Raw genomic sequence first — 18,819 nt, 5'->3', positions numbered from 1 at the left:
AGAAAAATCACCTGAACCGAGAGTCCAGCAGGACAAACGCTGAACTAGTCAACATACAGATTTGCCACAGACAATCATATGCTGCTTTAATTTCCACCGCTTTGAAAGAACATCAGTGAGTAGCTAAACTTAAGTGGGTATTCTCATTTTTGAAGCTCTATTTCTCCTTTGTATAAATATATATATTTCCCTTTGTGTGTATGTGTATATATGTATATTTATGCTTTATGAATATGCACTTGTATATATAGTGGAAAGTGGGAATGTAAATATTTCTAATGAAATCAAGAGGCTTGTGGCATAGTTACTTAATCATGTTATCTGCTAAGCTTACAACAGCAATTAACCCTTCTTGAAACTGAAAACTCAGCTAGACCCTGAAAATTCACCTCAGAGCCTGGGAACATTCTGCTCTTCCTCTCTCTTCCACCTGCTAACACAGGCTGTGTCACGCATCAGCAGCCTGGTAACAACTGCTCACCATTTCTGATTAGAAATACTCAAGAACAAGAGTATGTAAGCTGGGGAGAACTGGGGCACAGATAATTCCCAACTTAAAAAGCAGTTATATTACGAGAAGCTGCATTTAAGATGGAGAAAACACAAACTATCTCAATAGACCAAGAAAAGAAGGCCGCATAACACAGGCAGCCTCCCAGGCAATAATGTAAAGGTCTGTTAAACCTAAAACACAGGGGAAAAGGGCAAGATTAACAATATTAAAGAGCCCAACCTGTATTGATAACATTATATATTTAAGTGAAGATGACCAGAACCCACCTGCTCCCGCCCAAATCCCAGCACGACGTCGTCCACCTCACCACTCTCCCGAGAGAGGACAGTGACAGGGACAGAGGACAAGATGCTGGTGAGAAGGAAAGGCAGGGGCTTGGGAAACGGGGAGCCAGACATGAAAGTGCTGCTTGAGAGAGGAAGGCAGAGAGCAGTTTTTATGATAGTCTAGAAAACTACTGGAAGACAGAACTTAGATTTACAGGGAGCAACTATGTCCAGGCATGTGCTACTTAATCAAGTGACTTTTGGAGACGAACTGCAATTTCAGGAAGGATCCTGAAGGAAGGCACTAAGCTGGGAAGGCACTGGCTCTAGCAAACAACAGCTATAGAGGTGTCACTCCAAAAAGGAAGGGGCAGCAGCACAGGGTCCAGAGCGCAGCCCCCCCCCCTAGCTCCCCAGGTGCCTCCCCACCGCCCAGTGCAGCAGCAGGCTGGTAAATGCAAAGAGATGACAAGTAGCTGGCTGTGAACTTGGTAAATTCCCAACTAAAGGGCTCTAAATTAGCTGAAATACTCTATCCCCTAAAAAGAACAGAGAAATGGGTTTTTTGACTGTCTCTTCTTCTCAAAGCATTTTTATTGAATTATAAAGCATTTGCACTGAAGAGAATCTTATAGATCTTTTCATTTTAAAAAGGAAAAACTGAGGCCACCAATGTTTATACTAGTCAAAGTCATCTCAAAGCATAATATGAGTAAATTTCCAATTAATCTTAGTCCAACCCTGAAGCACAGGCTCCACCACCTAACTCGTGAAGCCCGTCTTAGGGATCTTCAGGAACACGCACTGCGCCTCACGCTGAAATGCTAAGGCTGCCCGCCCAGCTGCCCCTCCTAGACTGCCGGCCACTGAGAACAGGGACCCTAACTTACCGACCAGCCGAGGTCCAGCACGAAGCCTAATGTTTACGGAGCAGATGGGTAATCGATGTTTGTGGACTGAACGCTGGAAAATACTCCTGGGAGAGTCTCTGATGACAGCTACTGACGCCTTCACCACCGAAAGGCGAGGAGAAGGGGGTGAAGACACTTTAGGCAGGGGATGGTGGGAATGGAAGTAAAGGATTGTAGATGTATTTAATACACGAACTGTACACTTAAAATGGGGGAAAGGCTGGTTTTGTTGCTCCTCTCATCTCTTTACTTTCTATTTCATTCACTTTTGACTTTGCTTTTATTGTGTGCTTCTACTTAAATTTCTTTAGGTTTATTTTTGACAAACACAACTCGCCCCCACTAATTTTCTGAATAGGAAGTTTAGATAATTAATATTTGTCTGTTTTAGTTTCTTTTCCCTTCCCAATACAAGTATTTAAGAACCTTTTGGCTGCATCTCACACATGTTCACTGTCATTCAGATTATTTATTTATTTATTTATTTATTACAGAAGTTGTGGACTTACAAAACCACCATGCACATGTGTAAAATTCCCACATAACAACCTTTCACAAACACACCACATCGCTGTGGAACATTTGTTATAGATTATGAGCTAATATCATCAGACTATTACCACTATGGTCCAGTGCATACATTTGGCCATTCAGTTTTAAATGTTTTCTAAATTTCATGGTAGCCTACTTTACCTATAGATTATTTTAAAGTTTATTTTAAAGCTTTCAGACATTTGGGGGTTTGGATAACACTTGTTGATTAGTCCTAATTTTATTATCCTGTGATTAGAGAATATGATTTGGCTTGTATAGATCTTTGGGTTTTATTGAGGTATGCTTTGTTGCCTTTAAAAAAATGCACTCTCTTGGATGCAGGCTCAATATATGCCCACTGGAGAAAATCCAGTTGTATTTGGATCTTTTATATCAGGGAATGACTTTTGTTTTGCTTTTTATGGCCCATGAGTTAGGAATAGTTTTTATATTTTTAAATGGTTATATCTTAAATGGTCACATAAGTACCTTACCATATGGTAACCTCTATTTTGACAACTGTCCCAGGAAACACAAATTTCTGCTAAAACTTCCAGCACAACGCTGAACAGTAGTGGTAACAGTGAACATCCTTGTCTTGTTCTGGATCTTAGAGGGAACACTTTCAGTCTGTCACAATTGAGTCTTGCACTTCCTTATTGGTTTTTTTTAATTTTTTATTCCCCATCCCCCTCCCCATGCCACATGCACTTGCTGTCTGCTCTGTGTCCATTCACTGTGTGTTTTTCTGTGTGCTTCTCTTCTCTTCTCATCTTCTCTTTAGGAGGCACCAGGCACCAATCCTGGGACCTGCAGGAGAGAGGCACTCATTTGCTTGAGCCACCTCAGATCCCTGGTTTGTTGTGTCTCTCATTGTCTTTTCCTCTGTGTCTCTTTTTTGTTGCATCAGCTTGCCATGCAGGCCAGCTTGCCTTCACGAGGAGGCTCCAGGAACCAAACCCAGGACCTTCCACATTGTAGATGGGAGCCCAACTGCTTGAGCCACATCTGCTTCCCCCTTATCAATCCTCCGACTAGATGGCCAATCCATTAGAGAGTGGTATATTACAGTCTTCTACTGTTAATGTAGAACCATCAATTTTTCCCTGAAAATATGTCAGTATCTGCTCCATATATTTTGTGGCTCTGCTGTTAGGTGCATAAACATTTATAATTGTTAGTCATCTTATTGAATTGACCCTTTTATTAGCATATAATGACCCTCTTTGCCTCTCATAAATGTTTGTGACTTAAAGTCCACTTTATCTATTCTACGGTTATCTCATACCTCTTTTGGTTATTACTTGCATGATAATACTTGTTTCTCTCCTTTCACTTTCAATCTACTTATGTCTTTCAATTTAATATGAGTCTCTTGTAGGCAGTATATAGGTGGGTGGTGCTTTTTTTATCCATTCTGCCAATCATTGCCTTTTGACTAGAGAGGTTAATCCAGTCATATTTAATGTCACTGCTGATACTGCAAGGATGTCTTCTACAATTTTGGTATTTTGTCTTTTTATGTCTTATACCTTTTTGGCCCTCCATTCTTCCATTAATGCCATTAATATTTATTTGATTTTTTAAAATTGTTTTGATTTATTGTACTGTACCATTTCTATCTGGATATATACTTCATATATTTTCCTATGAGCATTAAAAGTTAACATCCTACACAACCAGCAAGATGGTGGCAGAGTAAGAAGCTCCTAGAGTCAGCTCCTGCTACAGGGCAGTTAGTAAACACCCAGAACTATCTAAAGCACTCATTTGGGGCTGCAGGAGGCCAGAAGAGCATCCTGCAACATCCTTGAAGGAGTGGAAGGAGGAGACTGCCCATCTGCAGTGAAGATTCGTAAACAGAGGCTCCATGTCCCGGAGGTCGGTGCCCAACCTCTACCAGAGGCACAAGCCGCCTCCAGAGCTGTTCTGCGGCTGGAGTGGAAACATTGCTTCCCAAAAATGGGGGAGGAAGAGATGTCTGGGCACCAACTCCAGCTACTGATGAGGAAATTCAGCGGCTACAGTATGATCCTGAGAACAGCTGAAATTTGAGCCTGTCCAGGTCAGAAGGAGGCCGGGAGCCGCCATCTTAACTCCGCACCCAGCACAAGGGGAAGCGGGGCGGACTGAGGATCCCAGTGCTGTGGAGACCGGCTTCTTCCCATCCATATCATATTGCAGCTCTAGCCTAAGCCCCAGCGCCACCTCCAGCAGGAAGGAAGCTGAGGGGACCTATGCTAACCTCTCTGGGAAATTACCTGCTACGCCATGGAGGAACTATTCTGTGGCTGGAACTGGATGCTCCATTTCCCAAAAACGGGGATGGCGGAGACAGCTGGCTACTAGTTTCGGTTACCGATTAGTAAATTCAGCTGGCTAAAGTATAACCCTAAGAACAGCTAAAGCTTGAACCTATTCAACTTGAAGAGAGGCCGGTAACCACCATTTTGACTCCACCCCTAGCCTGAGAGGAAACAAGGCTGACCAAAAATCACAGTAACAGGAAGAATCCGTTTTTCTTTTTTTTTAAAAGATTTATTTTTTATTTATTTCTCTCCCCTCCCCTCCACCCCAACTCCCCCACTGTCTGCTCTCTGTTCACTGCGTGTTCTTCTGTGTCTGCTTGCACTGTTGCTGGCACTGGGAAAGTGCGTCTCTTTTTTGTTACATCACCTTGCTGAGTTAGCTCTCCATGTGTGCAGTGCCACTCCTGGGCGGGCTGCGCTTCCTTCCCACGGGAAGGCTCTCCTTGCAGGGCGCATTCCTTGCGCATGGGGCTCCCCTATGCGGGATGCCTCCACATGGCACAGCACTCCTTGTGCGTAGCAGCACTGCGCATGGGCCAGCTCACCACATGGGTCAGGAGGCCCTGGGTATTGAACCCTGGACCCTCTCATATGATAGGTGGATGCTCTATAAGTTGAGTCATGTCCATTTCCCAGGAACTGGTTTCTTTCACCCAGTTTGTCCTGCAGCCCCAGCCTAGGCTTCAGCCCCGCCTCTGGCAGGGAGGAGACTGGCGGCCCCTGCACCAGCCTGTCCAGGTAACTGCAGGTACCTTGGCTGGTATAGACTGAATAATCAGAAGTCTACCAGGGCAACTGTGGTCATCTTGGACCATCACTGCATAGATTGCTGCTCAACACCGGTAGTTTCATCCCCGCCCCAGGTAGGGGAGAAGGGGGGCGGATCTTCATCCGTCTCTTAAGGAAACTACAGTCTAGGCCTGCATGACATCGATTACTCTACACAGTTGTGACGCTGTTCCTACCCCTGGCAAAGGAGAAAGTTGGGAGAAGCTTCATCGGTCCCTGGTGCAATGAGGGCAGCTTGAGCCTCCACAGCTTATAGCACCAACTACAACCTTGGCTCCTACTGCACAACCAGCAAGGGAGAAAGGGCAGGAAGCCCTAAACTAAAGAGAAAATCTGCACCCAGAATAAATACTCTAGTAAGCCATGTGCCAAGACACCAACAAAAAGTTACAATCCACACCAAGAAACAAAGATATGGCCCAGTTAAAGGAACAAGATAAGCCTCCAGATGACATAAAGCAGTTGAGACAACTAATCACAGATGTTCAAACAAATCTCCTTAATAAATTCAATGAGATGGTTAAAGAGATTAAGGATATTAAAAAGACATTGGATGAGCACAAAGAAGAATTTGAAAGCATGCACAGAAAGAAAGCAGATCTTATGGGAATGAAAGGCGCAATAAATGAAATTTAAATAATACTGGAATCATATAATAGCAGATTTGAGGAGGCAGAAGAAAGGATTGGTGAGCTTGAAGAAATGGCCTCTGAAAGTGAACATACGAAAGAAGAGATGAAGAATGGAAAAATTTGAACAAAGTCTCAGAGAACTAAACAACAGCAAGGGATGCACAAATATACATGTCATGGGGATCCCAGAAGGAGAAGGGAAAAGGGGCAGAAGAAATATTTGAAGAAATAATGGTAGAAAATTTCCCAACCCTATTGAAGGACATAGATATCCATGTCTAGAAAGCACAATGTACTCCCATTTGAAAAACTGTGAATAGAACAACTCCAAGACACATACTAATCAGAATGTCAAACACCAAAGACAAAGAGAATTCTGAGAGGAGCAAGAGAAAAGCAATGCATAACATATAAAGGATACCCAATAAAGTTAATTTCACATCAGAAACCAGAGAGGTAAGAACACAGTGGTATGATATATTAAATATACTATTAGAGAAAAACTTCCAACCAAGAATCTTATATCAGGCAAGACTGCCTTTCTAAATGAGGGTGAGTTTAGAATATTCACAGAAAAACAGAAACCAAGAGAATTTCTAACCAAGAGAACAGATTTTTCAGGAATTACTAAAAGGTGTTCTAGAGTCTGAAAAGACAGGAGAGAGAGATCTGGAAGAGAGTCAAGAAATGAAGATTATATCAACAAAAGTAACTAGAAGTGTCAAAAGAGTGGTGAAAATAAAATATGACAGATAAAACCCAAATATTCAGGAATAAAGTTAACCAACGATGTAAAGCACTTATAGTCAGAAACCTACAACTTGATGTTAAAAGAAATTAAAAAGGCCTAAATAACTGGGAGAACATTCCATGTTCATGGATTGGAAGACTAAATATCATTAAGATGTCAATCTTACTCAAATTGATATATATACTCAAAGCTATCCCAATAAAAATTACACCACCATTTAAAAAAATAAATGGAAAACATGATTATTGAATTTATTTGGAAGGGTAAGGGATCCTGAATAGCCAGAAACATCTTGGGAAGGAAAAGTGAGACTGGAGGACTCTCATCTCCGTACTTTAAATAATACCACCTCACTAGAGTGGTAAAAACAGCATGGTACTGGCATGGAGACAGACACACAGATCAATGGAACCATACTGATCCTTGAGAAACAGACCCTCACAGGTATGGTCAAGTGATTTTTGACTAGCCTGTCAAACCCACACAGCTTGGGCAGAATAGTCCATTCAATGAATTGTGCTGAGAGAACTGGCTATCCATAGCCAAAAGAAGAAAAGAGGATCCCTATCTCACACCTTATCCAAAAATTAACTCTAAATGAATCAAAAACCTAAATATAGAAGGAAGAATCATAAAGCTTCTAGAAGAAAATGTAGGAAAATATCTTCAAGACCTGGTGGTAGATGGTGGATTCTTAAGGGAGATGAGGAGAACTGAGATAGACTATTGATGTTTAATATATATAGAAGTTTTAATCAGCTTGAGGTACAAGTGTGGAAATGTACAGAGTTGATGGCAACACATAGTGAGTAACAGCTGTTTATAAATGGGGATGTGGCTGAAAAAGGTAGTCTGGGATGTAAATGCCAATTGACAGAATGCTAGAGAATAATCTAGGGACTGAAAAGCACAGTATACACAGAGGTGGATGAGAATTGTGGTTGAAGGTACACATGCAAGAGTGCCCTTTGTTAGCTAGATCAAGTGTACATCACCATTGCAGGATGGGGGGAATGTGGAGAGGCATGGGGAAAAGCAACTGGAGTGACCTATGAACTGTGGTTGGCAGTAGTATTCTTGCGTCTATGCCAAAGATGTACTGTGTTGATAATGGGGAAGTATGGAAAATGTGTGCCAAATGTACACTATGGACATGGTAATAATCAGATGATATTATCTCATAATCTGTAACAACTGTTCTACCACAGTGTGGTGTGTTGACAGAGGGGTGTTGTTTGGGAATTCTGTACATGTGCATGATTGTTTTGTAAGTTTACAACTTCTGTCATAAAAATATATTTAAAAAATAATAGGGAGGGTTGGGGGAAAATATATCAAATGTAAGATAAGGACTATAATCAGTAGTAAAAGTTTGACAATAATTTTTCATCATTTGTAACAAATGTCTCATGACAATACAAGGTGTTGGTGGAGTGTTGATGTATGGGACCCCTGTATGATATTATACATGTTTGCTCTGTAAGTTCACAACTTTTACTATACACTTATTGCTATGTACATTCATATATAAATGATATAAAAATAAAAATAATAATAATAGGGTAGATTGGGAGAAAAGAGTTTGGTTAGTAATATTTTGATGATGCTCTTGAATCATTAGTTAAAAATGTTCAAAAATAATGCAAGGTATTGGTGGTAAGGTGAGGTATGACAGTCCTGTATGATGTTATATGTGTTTTGTAAGTTCACAACTATTACTATACACTTATTGTTTATGTATATGTATGCATAATATACTTTAATAAATTCAAAAAACATCCTAAGTATATAACAATCATGCATGACTTGATACAAACTTGACTTCACTAGTACACACATACATTGTTCCTATATTCCTGTCCCCCCAACCTTTTCTGTGCTTGTTACAAATTATTTCTTTGTACGATATGTCTCCAAAAACACAGATTTATCATAACTTTTTATGCTTCTGAATTTTAGTACCTGTAGGAAATAAGAAGTGGAGTTATATACCAAAAAATACAGCACACTGACACTGGCATTGATAATTATCCATATTACTTTTATTGGAGGTCTTTGTTTCTTTATGCTGTTTGGACCACTATTTAGTGCCCTTTCCTTTCAGTTGCACTGCTTGTAGGGTAGGTCTAATGGTGATGAACTCCATTAGCTTTTGTTTATCTTGGAATGTTTTATCTCTTCCTCATTTTTTAAAGCAAATCTAGCCAGACAGGAAACTCTTGGTTAACAACTATTTTCTTTCGGCACTTCAAGTATTTCAACCCACTACTTTCTTGCTGCCATGGTTTCTGACAAGAAATCAGCACTTAATTTAAGGGACTCCTTGTATACAACATGTTGCTGTTCTCTTGTAGCTTTCAGAACTCTCTCCTTGTCCTTTTCAACAGCAGCTAGTGGTATAACTTCTACCTACATTTTATGGTCAATGTAAATCTTTTTTTTTTTTTTAAAGTATCTCTTTTATTAAGCAATATTATCACTGAATGCTGGACTTGGTTCATTTATTCACCTTGACATTCTGTCTTTTCATTGGAAAATTTAACCCATTTACATTTTAGTCATAACTGATTTTATTTGGATTTCTTGCAACTTATTTTATCCTGTTAGTAATTTTTTATTTATTTGTCTTTTGTTTTATACTCAATCAATTGCATTTTCAATCCTTACTTCTAATCACAAGTATTTAATACGTCCTTTTTAAATAGTTACCCTTCATTTTTAATGCATTTGTAACATGCAAATCCAAGTTAATCAATGTTTATATCTTTCTTAAAAAGTATATGAAACATGAATATCTTAAATACAATTATCCCAGTCAAGTCACATACATTATTCCACCTTGGTTTTAAAATATCTACAAACTTAGCCAATAAGATTGTTCTTGAGTTTTACGGCCACTGCTTATTTAGGTTTGCCAACATGTTTCACAAATTCCTTCATCAAGTTATTTCTTATATCTTACTATTTCTTGGCTTATTATCCTTCTTCCTGAAGTAAAGTGATTAATTTTAGCAAGGGACCTAAATGGTAAATTCTTTATCTGAAAAAAATCCTGATTTCACAAACTCACCCTTCAGTGGTAATATATAACTGGATTTAAATGATTAGGATGAAAGCTATTTTCCCTTAGCACTCTGAAAGTCCTACAATTTTCTGAGTGCTGTTGCCATAACTATAATTGTTGTTCCTTTGTCAGAGATTTGTCTTTTCTCTTTGGTTAATCTCTGATGCTGCTGTGTTTGGCGTTCTGTAGTTTCACTATGACTTCTAGTTATGGATTCATTGTCAGAATTCTTGCTGCTGCCTTTCTGTTTTTAAAGATTTATATTTATTATTTGTTTATTTCTCTCCCCTTCCCCCCCACCTCCCCACCCAGGTTGTCTGTTCTCTGTGTCTATTTGCTGCATCGTCTTCTTTGTCCACTTCTGTTGTCAACGGCACAGGAATCTGTGTTTCTTTTTGTTGCGTCATCTTGCTGTGTCAGCTCTCCGTGTGTGCGGCGCCATTACTGGGCAGGCTGCACTTTCTTTCGCACTGGGCAGCTCTCCTTACGGGGTGCACTCCTTGCGCGTGGGGCTCCCCTACGCAGGGACACCCCTGCGTGGCATGGCACTCCTTGCACGCATCAGCACTGCGCATGGGCCAGCTCCACACGGGTCAAGGAGGCCCGGGGTTTGAACCGTGGCCCTCCCATGTGGTAGACAGATGCCCTAACCACTGGGCCAAGTCCACTTCCCAATTCTTGCTTCTTGAACCTGAAAATTCACATCTTTAAGCAATTTTGGAAAATTTTTAGTTATTTACCACTTTTAATATTTCCTCTCCTTCATAATTTCTATTATCTATTCCTAAAACTCCTTCTAGACATATGTTTGGCCTTTTATTTTATCTTCCAGGCTTCTTAATCTCTCTTGTATATTATCCATCTATTTGTGCTACATTTTTATTTTTTTCAGCTCTATCTTGTAATTAAATTAATTCTGTGTTTAGCGCTACTTAATATGTGGTTCAATCCAGGGGTCAATAAAGTGCCAGACAGTACACATTTTAGGCTTTGCAGTCCACACAGAATCTGTGATGGCTTGACCTTGTATGTACCCCAGAAAATCAGGTTCTTGAAGCTACCCCATTCCTGCCCATATAAACCTTCTGCAAGTAGGACTTTTAAATGGGGTCACTTCAGTTAAGGTGCAGCCCAAGGTGGGTCTTAATACTCTTACTAGAATCCTTTTTAAGACAATGAAATTCAGACGCTGAGGAAAAATTCACTAAAGCCAGATGCTGAAATCAAGGAATCACAGAAGAGAAGGGAGAGTCCAGCAGATGCTGCTGTGTGCCTCACCCTGTGGCAGGAGTCCAGGATCGCTGGCAGCTGCTCTCTAGGGAGAGAGCACTGCCTGATGATGCCTGGATTTGGACATTTGCACAATCTCAGAACTGTAAGCTTGTAAACTAACAAATCCCCATTGTAAAAACCAACCCATGTCTGGTATATTGTCCTAAGTGCTTTAGCAAACTGAATTGGATTCTCTGTTTTCGTATAATCTTTGAAATTATGAAAACCACTGTTTGCTTATGGGTCATACTAAAAGTCTATGAGCAGATTTGGCCACAGTTTGCCAAAACCTGATGTAATCCCTGCCTTTTTTAAAATTAATTACTATTTTTCATTTCAAGAGAGTTCCATTTAATTGTTTTACAAATCTGCCTGTTCAGTTTTTCACTGGATTTGGTCTTTCCCTTTACCTTTTAATATCTTTTATCTCTTTAGTTATTTTTAAAGTAACCATACATTCTTTTATTATCCTACTTCCTATAATTCTTAGGGTTCAAGTCCCTTGTTTTGTCTTTTATTGTGAGCTTTTTTTTTTAAAGATTTTATTTATTTCTCTCCCCTTCCCCGCTGTTGTCTGCTCTCTGTATCCATTTGCTGTGTGTTCTTCTGTGTCTACTTGCATTATTGTCATGCAGCACTGGGAAACTGTGTCGCTTTGTTGTTGTTGTTGTTGTTGTTGTTGCGTCACCTTGCTGCATCAGCTCTCCGTGTGTGCAGTGCCACTCTTGGGCGGACTGTGCATTTTTTGTGTGGGGAGGCTCTCCTTGTGGGGTGCACTCCTTGCACTTGGGGCACCCCTACACAGGGGACACCCCTGCGTGGCATGGCACTCCTTGCGCACATCAGCACTGCATGTGGGCCAGCTTACCACAAAGGTCAGGAGGCCCTGGGTATAGAACCCTGGACCCTCCACATGGCAGGTGGATGCCCTATCAGTTGAGCCACAACCGCTTCCCTGTGAGCTCATTTTAATTAAGACTGTTCACTTGTGAAAATCTTTAGGTGGTTTCTGATGTTGACTTGTTCCTCAAAATTCTTCTACTTTAGCTTCTCTTCATTATTTCAGGATTATCATATTTATGTTTAATTCACAGCTCAGACTCTCCCTCACAATGCATATGGTGTAAATTCAGACTCCAAACGCAGGAAAGGTGCAGAGCTATGGTTTGTATCCATCAGAGCAAACTTGATTTCCCCTACCCAGAGATTTGGCAAACATAAAATCTTTCCCTGGGTTAAAAAGTAGTGTGTTAATAGTTCCTCTTTCACTGTGATTACAATGTTTTGCAAGATACTCAGTCCCAGCTCTTCATCATTCTGAGGTCAGACTTCTCTCATATCCCTTTGTAATCATCAAAATAAAATTTGAGATAAAACCCATTCCATTCATACAGTTACCACAATGGCTAGAGCTGGGTTAATGAGCTGAGGGTTTCCCTTGTTTGTTTTTTTTGGTTATGTTTTAATCCATATTTCTTGTTAATCATAATAGGGAAATTTTAGTTTAAGTAGTTGCTGAATTTCATTAATGTGTTTTAATCCAGATCACTTCCCATTTCCCTTTGATTACTCCACTCTCATTTCCTAGCCTTCTGATTTGCTTGATCTTGCCTTAGGGCCTCTACACTGGCTGTTTCTGTGCCTGGGCTACTCTTGCCCCACATCTTTGCATAACTGGTTTCTTCTCACTATCCATGTCACTTCAAACATCACCCTACAGAGAAGTCTTTCCTCACCCCTCTAAAATAGAACTTTCTCACCCACTAAGGCTCTAGTCCATTACCTTTTTAACTTTTTTTTATACCTCTTACCAAGATTTTTTTAAAAATCTGGATTATCTGTTTTTACCTTTTTAGAGTCTGTCTCTTCTCTCTTGAATGTAAATTTGTCGAGAGCAGTGATTGGAACCTTTCTTGTTCATGGTATTCTTCACGGTACTCAAAAAATGCTTGCACATAACTGTGTTCAATAGATAAATAAATACTGCCAATAAAATAGATTACTAATATTAAACCCATCCAATCTAAGTTTATTAATATTTGGTTATAAAAGTGGTACTTCTACAGTATTTTATTTTTTCTTTCTGTGTTTACTTTGTCAGGCTTGGAATCAGTGTTATGCCAGATGAATAAAGTCAATTTAGAGTTCAGCTTCCTAGTCTGTAAGAGGTGATAGGAGACTTCACTCCCATCCCAAGTGTGAAAAGCTGAGTAATGGAAAAAATCATGAGTCAGTAAAAGAACTACGGTAGAGGGCAATCGACTCCACTTGAATCTCCAAGAGTGATAACCCCCTTTGAAAAGAGATGGGACCGGTGACTCTTTCCACCTCCTCAAATCCAAGAAGAGGTTGCCACCTAAGAAAACAGCTAAAAGTTTAATTAATTCTTAAGGTCACTAGCTTCAGACTTTTTTTAAAAAGTGTAAAAGGAAATGGAATAGAGCCCTAGTGGGTGAGAAAGTTCTCTTAGAATTCTTAGGAACAGCATGGAGGCCCAGCACACGAGCTTGCACTCACGCACAAGCTCTGTCCACAGGCTTCCCTGGGGAGCAGCTGAGAAAGACGATGGCAGGGCAAGAGACTCAGGGGGCACGGACAAGAAACACCACCCACCGCCCCAGGCCCCAGCTCAGAGGCAGTATACCTGGGAGAAGGGGAGAAGATGGTATGCTTGATTCTGGGCAAGGGGTAAGGACCACTCTGTGCCCAGGACCCTGCTCTGATCAAAGCAGAGGTGCGGGGCTGCTAGGGCAAGAGAAACTCTCCCAACTGAGAGCCCCCCAGGTTCAAGGCAGAGTTCCACAGGGGACGGAGAGGAGCACTGCCTCGGCCAGACACTGGGCGGGGGAACCAAAATCCGCCTCGCCCCATGGTGAGCCCACCACCCGGGACCCTGAGAAGTCTGTGTGCAGGCCTGCAGGGGTCCCTGCTACAGGAACACCCACCTGCACAGCACTGAAGGTGACCACAGCAGTTACTAACTGGACTGGGCACTGCCAAGTGCGGCCCCCAGACCAAGCCTGGCCCACGACTGTTTGTGCATGGCCCGTACACTAATCATGGTTGCTATTTTTTTAAGAGGTACAGAGGAAAACCAACAACAAAGAATATGCACCAGAAACCACATGGGGACTGCAAAGCCCAATGGAGCTACAGTCTGGCCTTTGGTCAGAAGTTCTGCCAACCCAGGGACTGCACTGACTCAACTCCGCACAGGAACAGCCTCACAGGAAAAGAGGAGGCCAGCTCTGGCACAAATATGAATCTCATCAGTCATTCAGTCAAAGATAGGAGGTACCAGAAAAGCAAGAAAAGACAACCTGCTGTCAGAGGGAAAGAAAGTAATGAACAGAAGGAAATCCAGAAAAGAGGTGGACGGTGGACAATCTGACAGGGATGTTGAAATGACTCTGATTCTACTAGAAAAAATGGACAACATACATGAACAGGTGGAGAATTTTAGCAGAGATGGAAACTACAAATGGAAAGGCAAGAAATTAAAAAAAACGCCACATTATCAGGGATGGAGGAACCCTAGACAACAACAAAAAAGGGAGAGCGACGAAACCACACCAACCAACCCTAACCAAAGAGAGCAAAGTACTAACTGGCCCGGGAACAACCTCAAAAGTGCTCACACATGGAACAGACCCCAGAGTCACAGCTACTAAATAAGAAAAGCAAATTAAAAAAAAAAAAGATGGATGCAAATAAAAATAAACAAGAAAATGGAGCTTGTAAAAAGAGATAAAAGCAAAGTGCTTTAGAAAGAATAAGGAAAAAAGTGATTGATTCTAACACGGGGTTGAGAGGAAGGACCAGAGAATCTTCATTTCTATCTCCTTCCATCCATGAACCATTTTTTAAAAAATCTGAAACAATTTTAGACTTTCAGGACAGTTACAGAGATTGCACAAAGAGCTCCTGCACACCCCTCAACCAGCCACTCCGTTAGCACCCCACATAACTATAAAATAAAGCTCAAAGACCCCAAGGAAAACCAATCAATCAAATAAATAATAATCCAACAAAGTCCAACAAAAGGCAACACTGTTCGAGCTGATTTTTCCAACAAAGAAGTAGAAAGCCATGACTCGTCAGCAAAAGTTCCACCGCAACATGTGTAGGCTTCTTTAAAAAGGGTCTTCGACACACGTAACAAAAATGTGTCCTCAAACCAAATACTATTCCTGACCATGGATACTTATGAAAATGGAATTCCTAGTCCTCTGTGTCCTCATTCTCCTCTCTACTCATCTCCCTCCTCCGTATGAGGTCGCAACTCTCCTTGTAGTTTGAATTTCCACATCTCCATATCCATTCCTGCTCTCACTGCCAAATGCTAGTGCGGTATTTCCACTTCGGAAATAATTCCAAAGGAATTCAATATGCCCAAACTGACCCTAACCGTCTGCACTGAGCCTGCTTGCTCCTCCTGTGCTGTTGGTCCATGTTGCCAGCTCTCAGCTACTCGCCGTGGTTGTGGACTCCACGTCTCCTTTCCCTCCTCTGTCCACTGCTCTGCTCTGTCACTCCACGGCTGTGTCACTGTGGGAACCTCTTACAGGATCCTCCTGTCCAGACTCTCCTCTCTAGAAGTCTATAAAACTAAACTTGAGGAGGTCCAATCACTTCATGTCATTTTCCTACTCAGAATCTATAATTCTAGTAACGGAATCAAACACGTGAGCAAAACTTTAAAGAAACTACACTACATCAACAGGCTGCCTCCGCATCTTCCTGCACCCCATTTCGGCGTACCACGAACTGCTGATGCCTCCCACCAGCACATCTTCACTCGTGTCACTCAGCACCACGGTTGTTTTTCTCATTTATCATGTATTGTGACACTTGTAATCCATGTGAAAATTGAATGCATGAAAACAAATGCATAAAGGATGGAAGGGAAAAACTGTTGAATGTGGAGTGGTTATAATATTAATTGAAAATATAATGTAATAAGTTAAAACAAATAAATTTCAAACCCTAGAAACAACCTCTAAACAATGAAATAAAGATGTAACTAATAAGACAACAGTGGAAACAAAATGAAATAACTGAAAGAAGAAACAAGCAAATCCACAACCACAGGTGAAGATTTACCAATGGCTTTACAGCAATCGACAGAACACGCAGACAGCAGGTCAGTAAGAACACAGAAGATGGACCAGTACCATCAGCCACCTCGACCTGCCCACACTGAAAGAACATCTTACGTAGTAAAAGCAAAATACACATTCGTTTCCAGTATACATGGATCATACACCAAGATAAACCATACTCTGGGCCAGAAAACAAATCTCAATAAAGTATGTTCTCCAACTATAAGAGAGCTAAGTTAGGAATCAATAACAAAAAGATAACTGAAAACCCAAATATTTGGAAATTAAACAATGGACTTCTTAATAAAGCCAGTGCTCCTGTGTTTGCAGGCAACCCATAAGGCTCATCACCAGTGCACTAAGTGGACTCAGAAACGTCTGCATGCAGCTGGTAAACACCTTGGACATTTACAAACGGTCCCTTCCTTCCCATAAGGGTTCTGACGGTCCTAATACACAGTGCCTCATGAAGAGGAGAGACTCAAGACGTGGGAGTTTAATTGAACTGAACTTCTGAGCAGAGTTGTTGAAAACAGTGCAACTATTTTAAACGTCTAGCTACAAGAAATTGACAGAAAGTCAACATACTCCCTCCATTAAGAGAGAAATGAAGCACTTGCATTACTTATAATACATATGATATCATTCTATCTTTACCTTAGGGCTTAATAGGTGAGAATATTTTGCACAAAACAGGCACTACGTGAATGCTGATTAGTAAATGCTTCAGGAAAAAATATATAAACATGGAATAAATGGAAATGTATGGAATAACTAGAAAAGATAGAGCAATAAAAATTCCAAGGAAATTACTGATTAGATAAAAATCTAGTAACGTTTTCACATAAGCATTTGAAAATCAAAATCAATGTCTATATTAACAATATGTGAAGTCTTAAAAAAATAATTTCTTCACACAAACCTATATAAATAAATGAATAGTAAAGCCAATTCTTCCTTAACACACAAAATTAAAAAACCATGACACAAGAATTGTTTTCCTGGGAATATCGTGACTAAATATCAACCAAAGGCTTACCCAGGTTTTGTGTTAAAATGAGACCAAGATTAGTCTATGTTTAAGAAAAAAAGAAAGAGGATGGAACATACGCAATAATTCCCTATTTCTGAATTTAATAACAAATTGCAGTATTACAAAACAAGTAATAAGGAGATTACAATAAAATCATTACATAATTAGTATTCATTTTGTGGGCAATAAAACTCTATTTCAAATAACAAAGAAGTCCTGAATAAGACAAATAAATGTATTACTTTGATAAATATTAATACTAAATTTCTTTACATTCCTTTTAAAATAAGAATTTTTATAAGTAAATCTGAAGTAGTCATTTGAGATTTAAAGGTATAAGATCAAATAAAAAATTTTTGTATTTTGCTATTTCCTAAAACAATCACATAGCATTGGTTGGCTTTATTTTGTTTTTTATTAAGGAAACAAAGAGGCAAACTAACAAATCATTATGAATATTTTGAAAAGAGAGTTATCTGTTGTTTGACCATGTTGAATAAAATGTCAAAATGCATTATGGGAGTCGAAATGATGGGTAAAATTTTGTATTAAGAAATTCAGCAATCAATGAAACTTAAGAGTCAAATGAAAAGTAACATTGCATCATCAAATCTTACTTTTCAATTTTTTGCCATAAACTGATTTTAGCAGAATAGTCAAATTATATAAACATTATGCCATAAAGATATCCTACCTTTTTATCATATACATCCTGCCAGTTTACTCCGGAAAAGAAGCTGTGTCTCATAATTTCTTTTGCATCATCAGGTCCTCCGCCAAGGCTACGAGCATAGAAATAAAATTAAATGATTATAAAACATTTACATGTCCAATGCCTAATGAAAAAGTTTTCATTTAAGTGTTATTTTCTGTGTGACAAATAGTACTTCTGTTAAATAGCTATAAAATAAAAAGGTGCCATACGATCTAATTCACCTCATATGATATTAAAAAGCTCTAGCTCTAATACGGTATTTTGGTAATAGCACAGGCTTTGAAGTCAGACCGGAAAGACAAACCAACTTTTTCACTTCTTAGGTGTGTGGCAGTGGAAAGCTGTTTAACCTCAGCTTTCTCAGGTCAAGAAGGAAAAATAAAATCAATCTAACAGGCTACTGACATGGGTAACCACCCAGAACAATAAATGGTAGCTTTATCACCATCAATTCTATAAATCAAGTTCCTTTTAAATTAGAAATTCTGAAATGCCACAATAATTTGTTAGAAAAAATAATTTATGGAGCAGCACTATAGAAACTCATGGGTTATTTTCATATCCAAAAAGAATTTCCAATCTCTGAAACACCACTGCCAAGGCAATACAAATGAAAAATGAAAAAACAGCAACCCCCAAATTTTTGAAGGTCCTCTTAGAGAACTGACACCTGAACACAATACTGGTATCAGGTGTTTTCTGGCTTCGAGAGTTTACTTTTACAGATACGTAAGCTCTGGAAATCACAGTTCAGAATCAGACCATGTGATAATTTAATATTATTTGGCATGTATTATGGGCTCTTCTTTATATGCTTGTAAAATCATATACTTTTAAAAGTAACAATATAAAGCATATTAGTCATTAAGGGAGAGAAGGAGGAGGGAGGAAAAAAGGAAGAGAAGGAGAAGAGAAAGAGTGAGGCAG

The 18,819-nt window shown here is 39.8% G+C and overlaps 1 protein-coding gene across 26 annotated transcripts in view; it reads right to left on the bottom strand.

Annotated features, from left to right (window-relative positions):
* The window catches only part of AKT3 (AKT serine/threonine kinase 3), a 337,190-nt gene that overhangs the window by 39,333 nt on the left and 279,038 nt on the right, over positions 1-18,819 (bottom strand). For 25 of the 26 annotated variants that reach the window (XM_071207333.1, XM_071207331.1, XM_071207338.1 and 22 more), the window contains one exon: positions 17,872-17,959. In XM_071207333.1, coding sequence (XP_071063434.1) covers positions 17,872-17,959 — 88 coding nt within the window. Of the gene's footprint in view, positions 1-1,459; positions 3,036-17,871; positions 17,960-18,819 lie in introns of those variants that run through there. The other variant, XM_058309424.2, reaches the window with a different exon arrangement.

Source organism: Dasypus novemcinctus, chromosome 13, assembly GCF_030445035.2.
Source record: "Dasypus novemcinctus isolate mDasNov1 chromosome 13, mDasNov1.1.hap2, whole genome shotgun sequence".
In the NCBI taxonomy this organism is placed as follows: Eukaryota; Metazoa; Chordata; class Mammalia; order Cingulata; family Dasypodidae; genus Dasypus; species Dasypus novemcinctus.
This window is presented reverse-complemented; position numbering and strand designations above follow the sequence as displayed.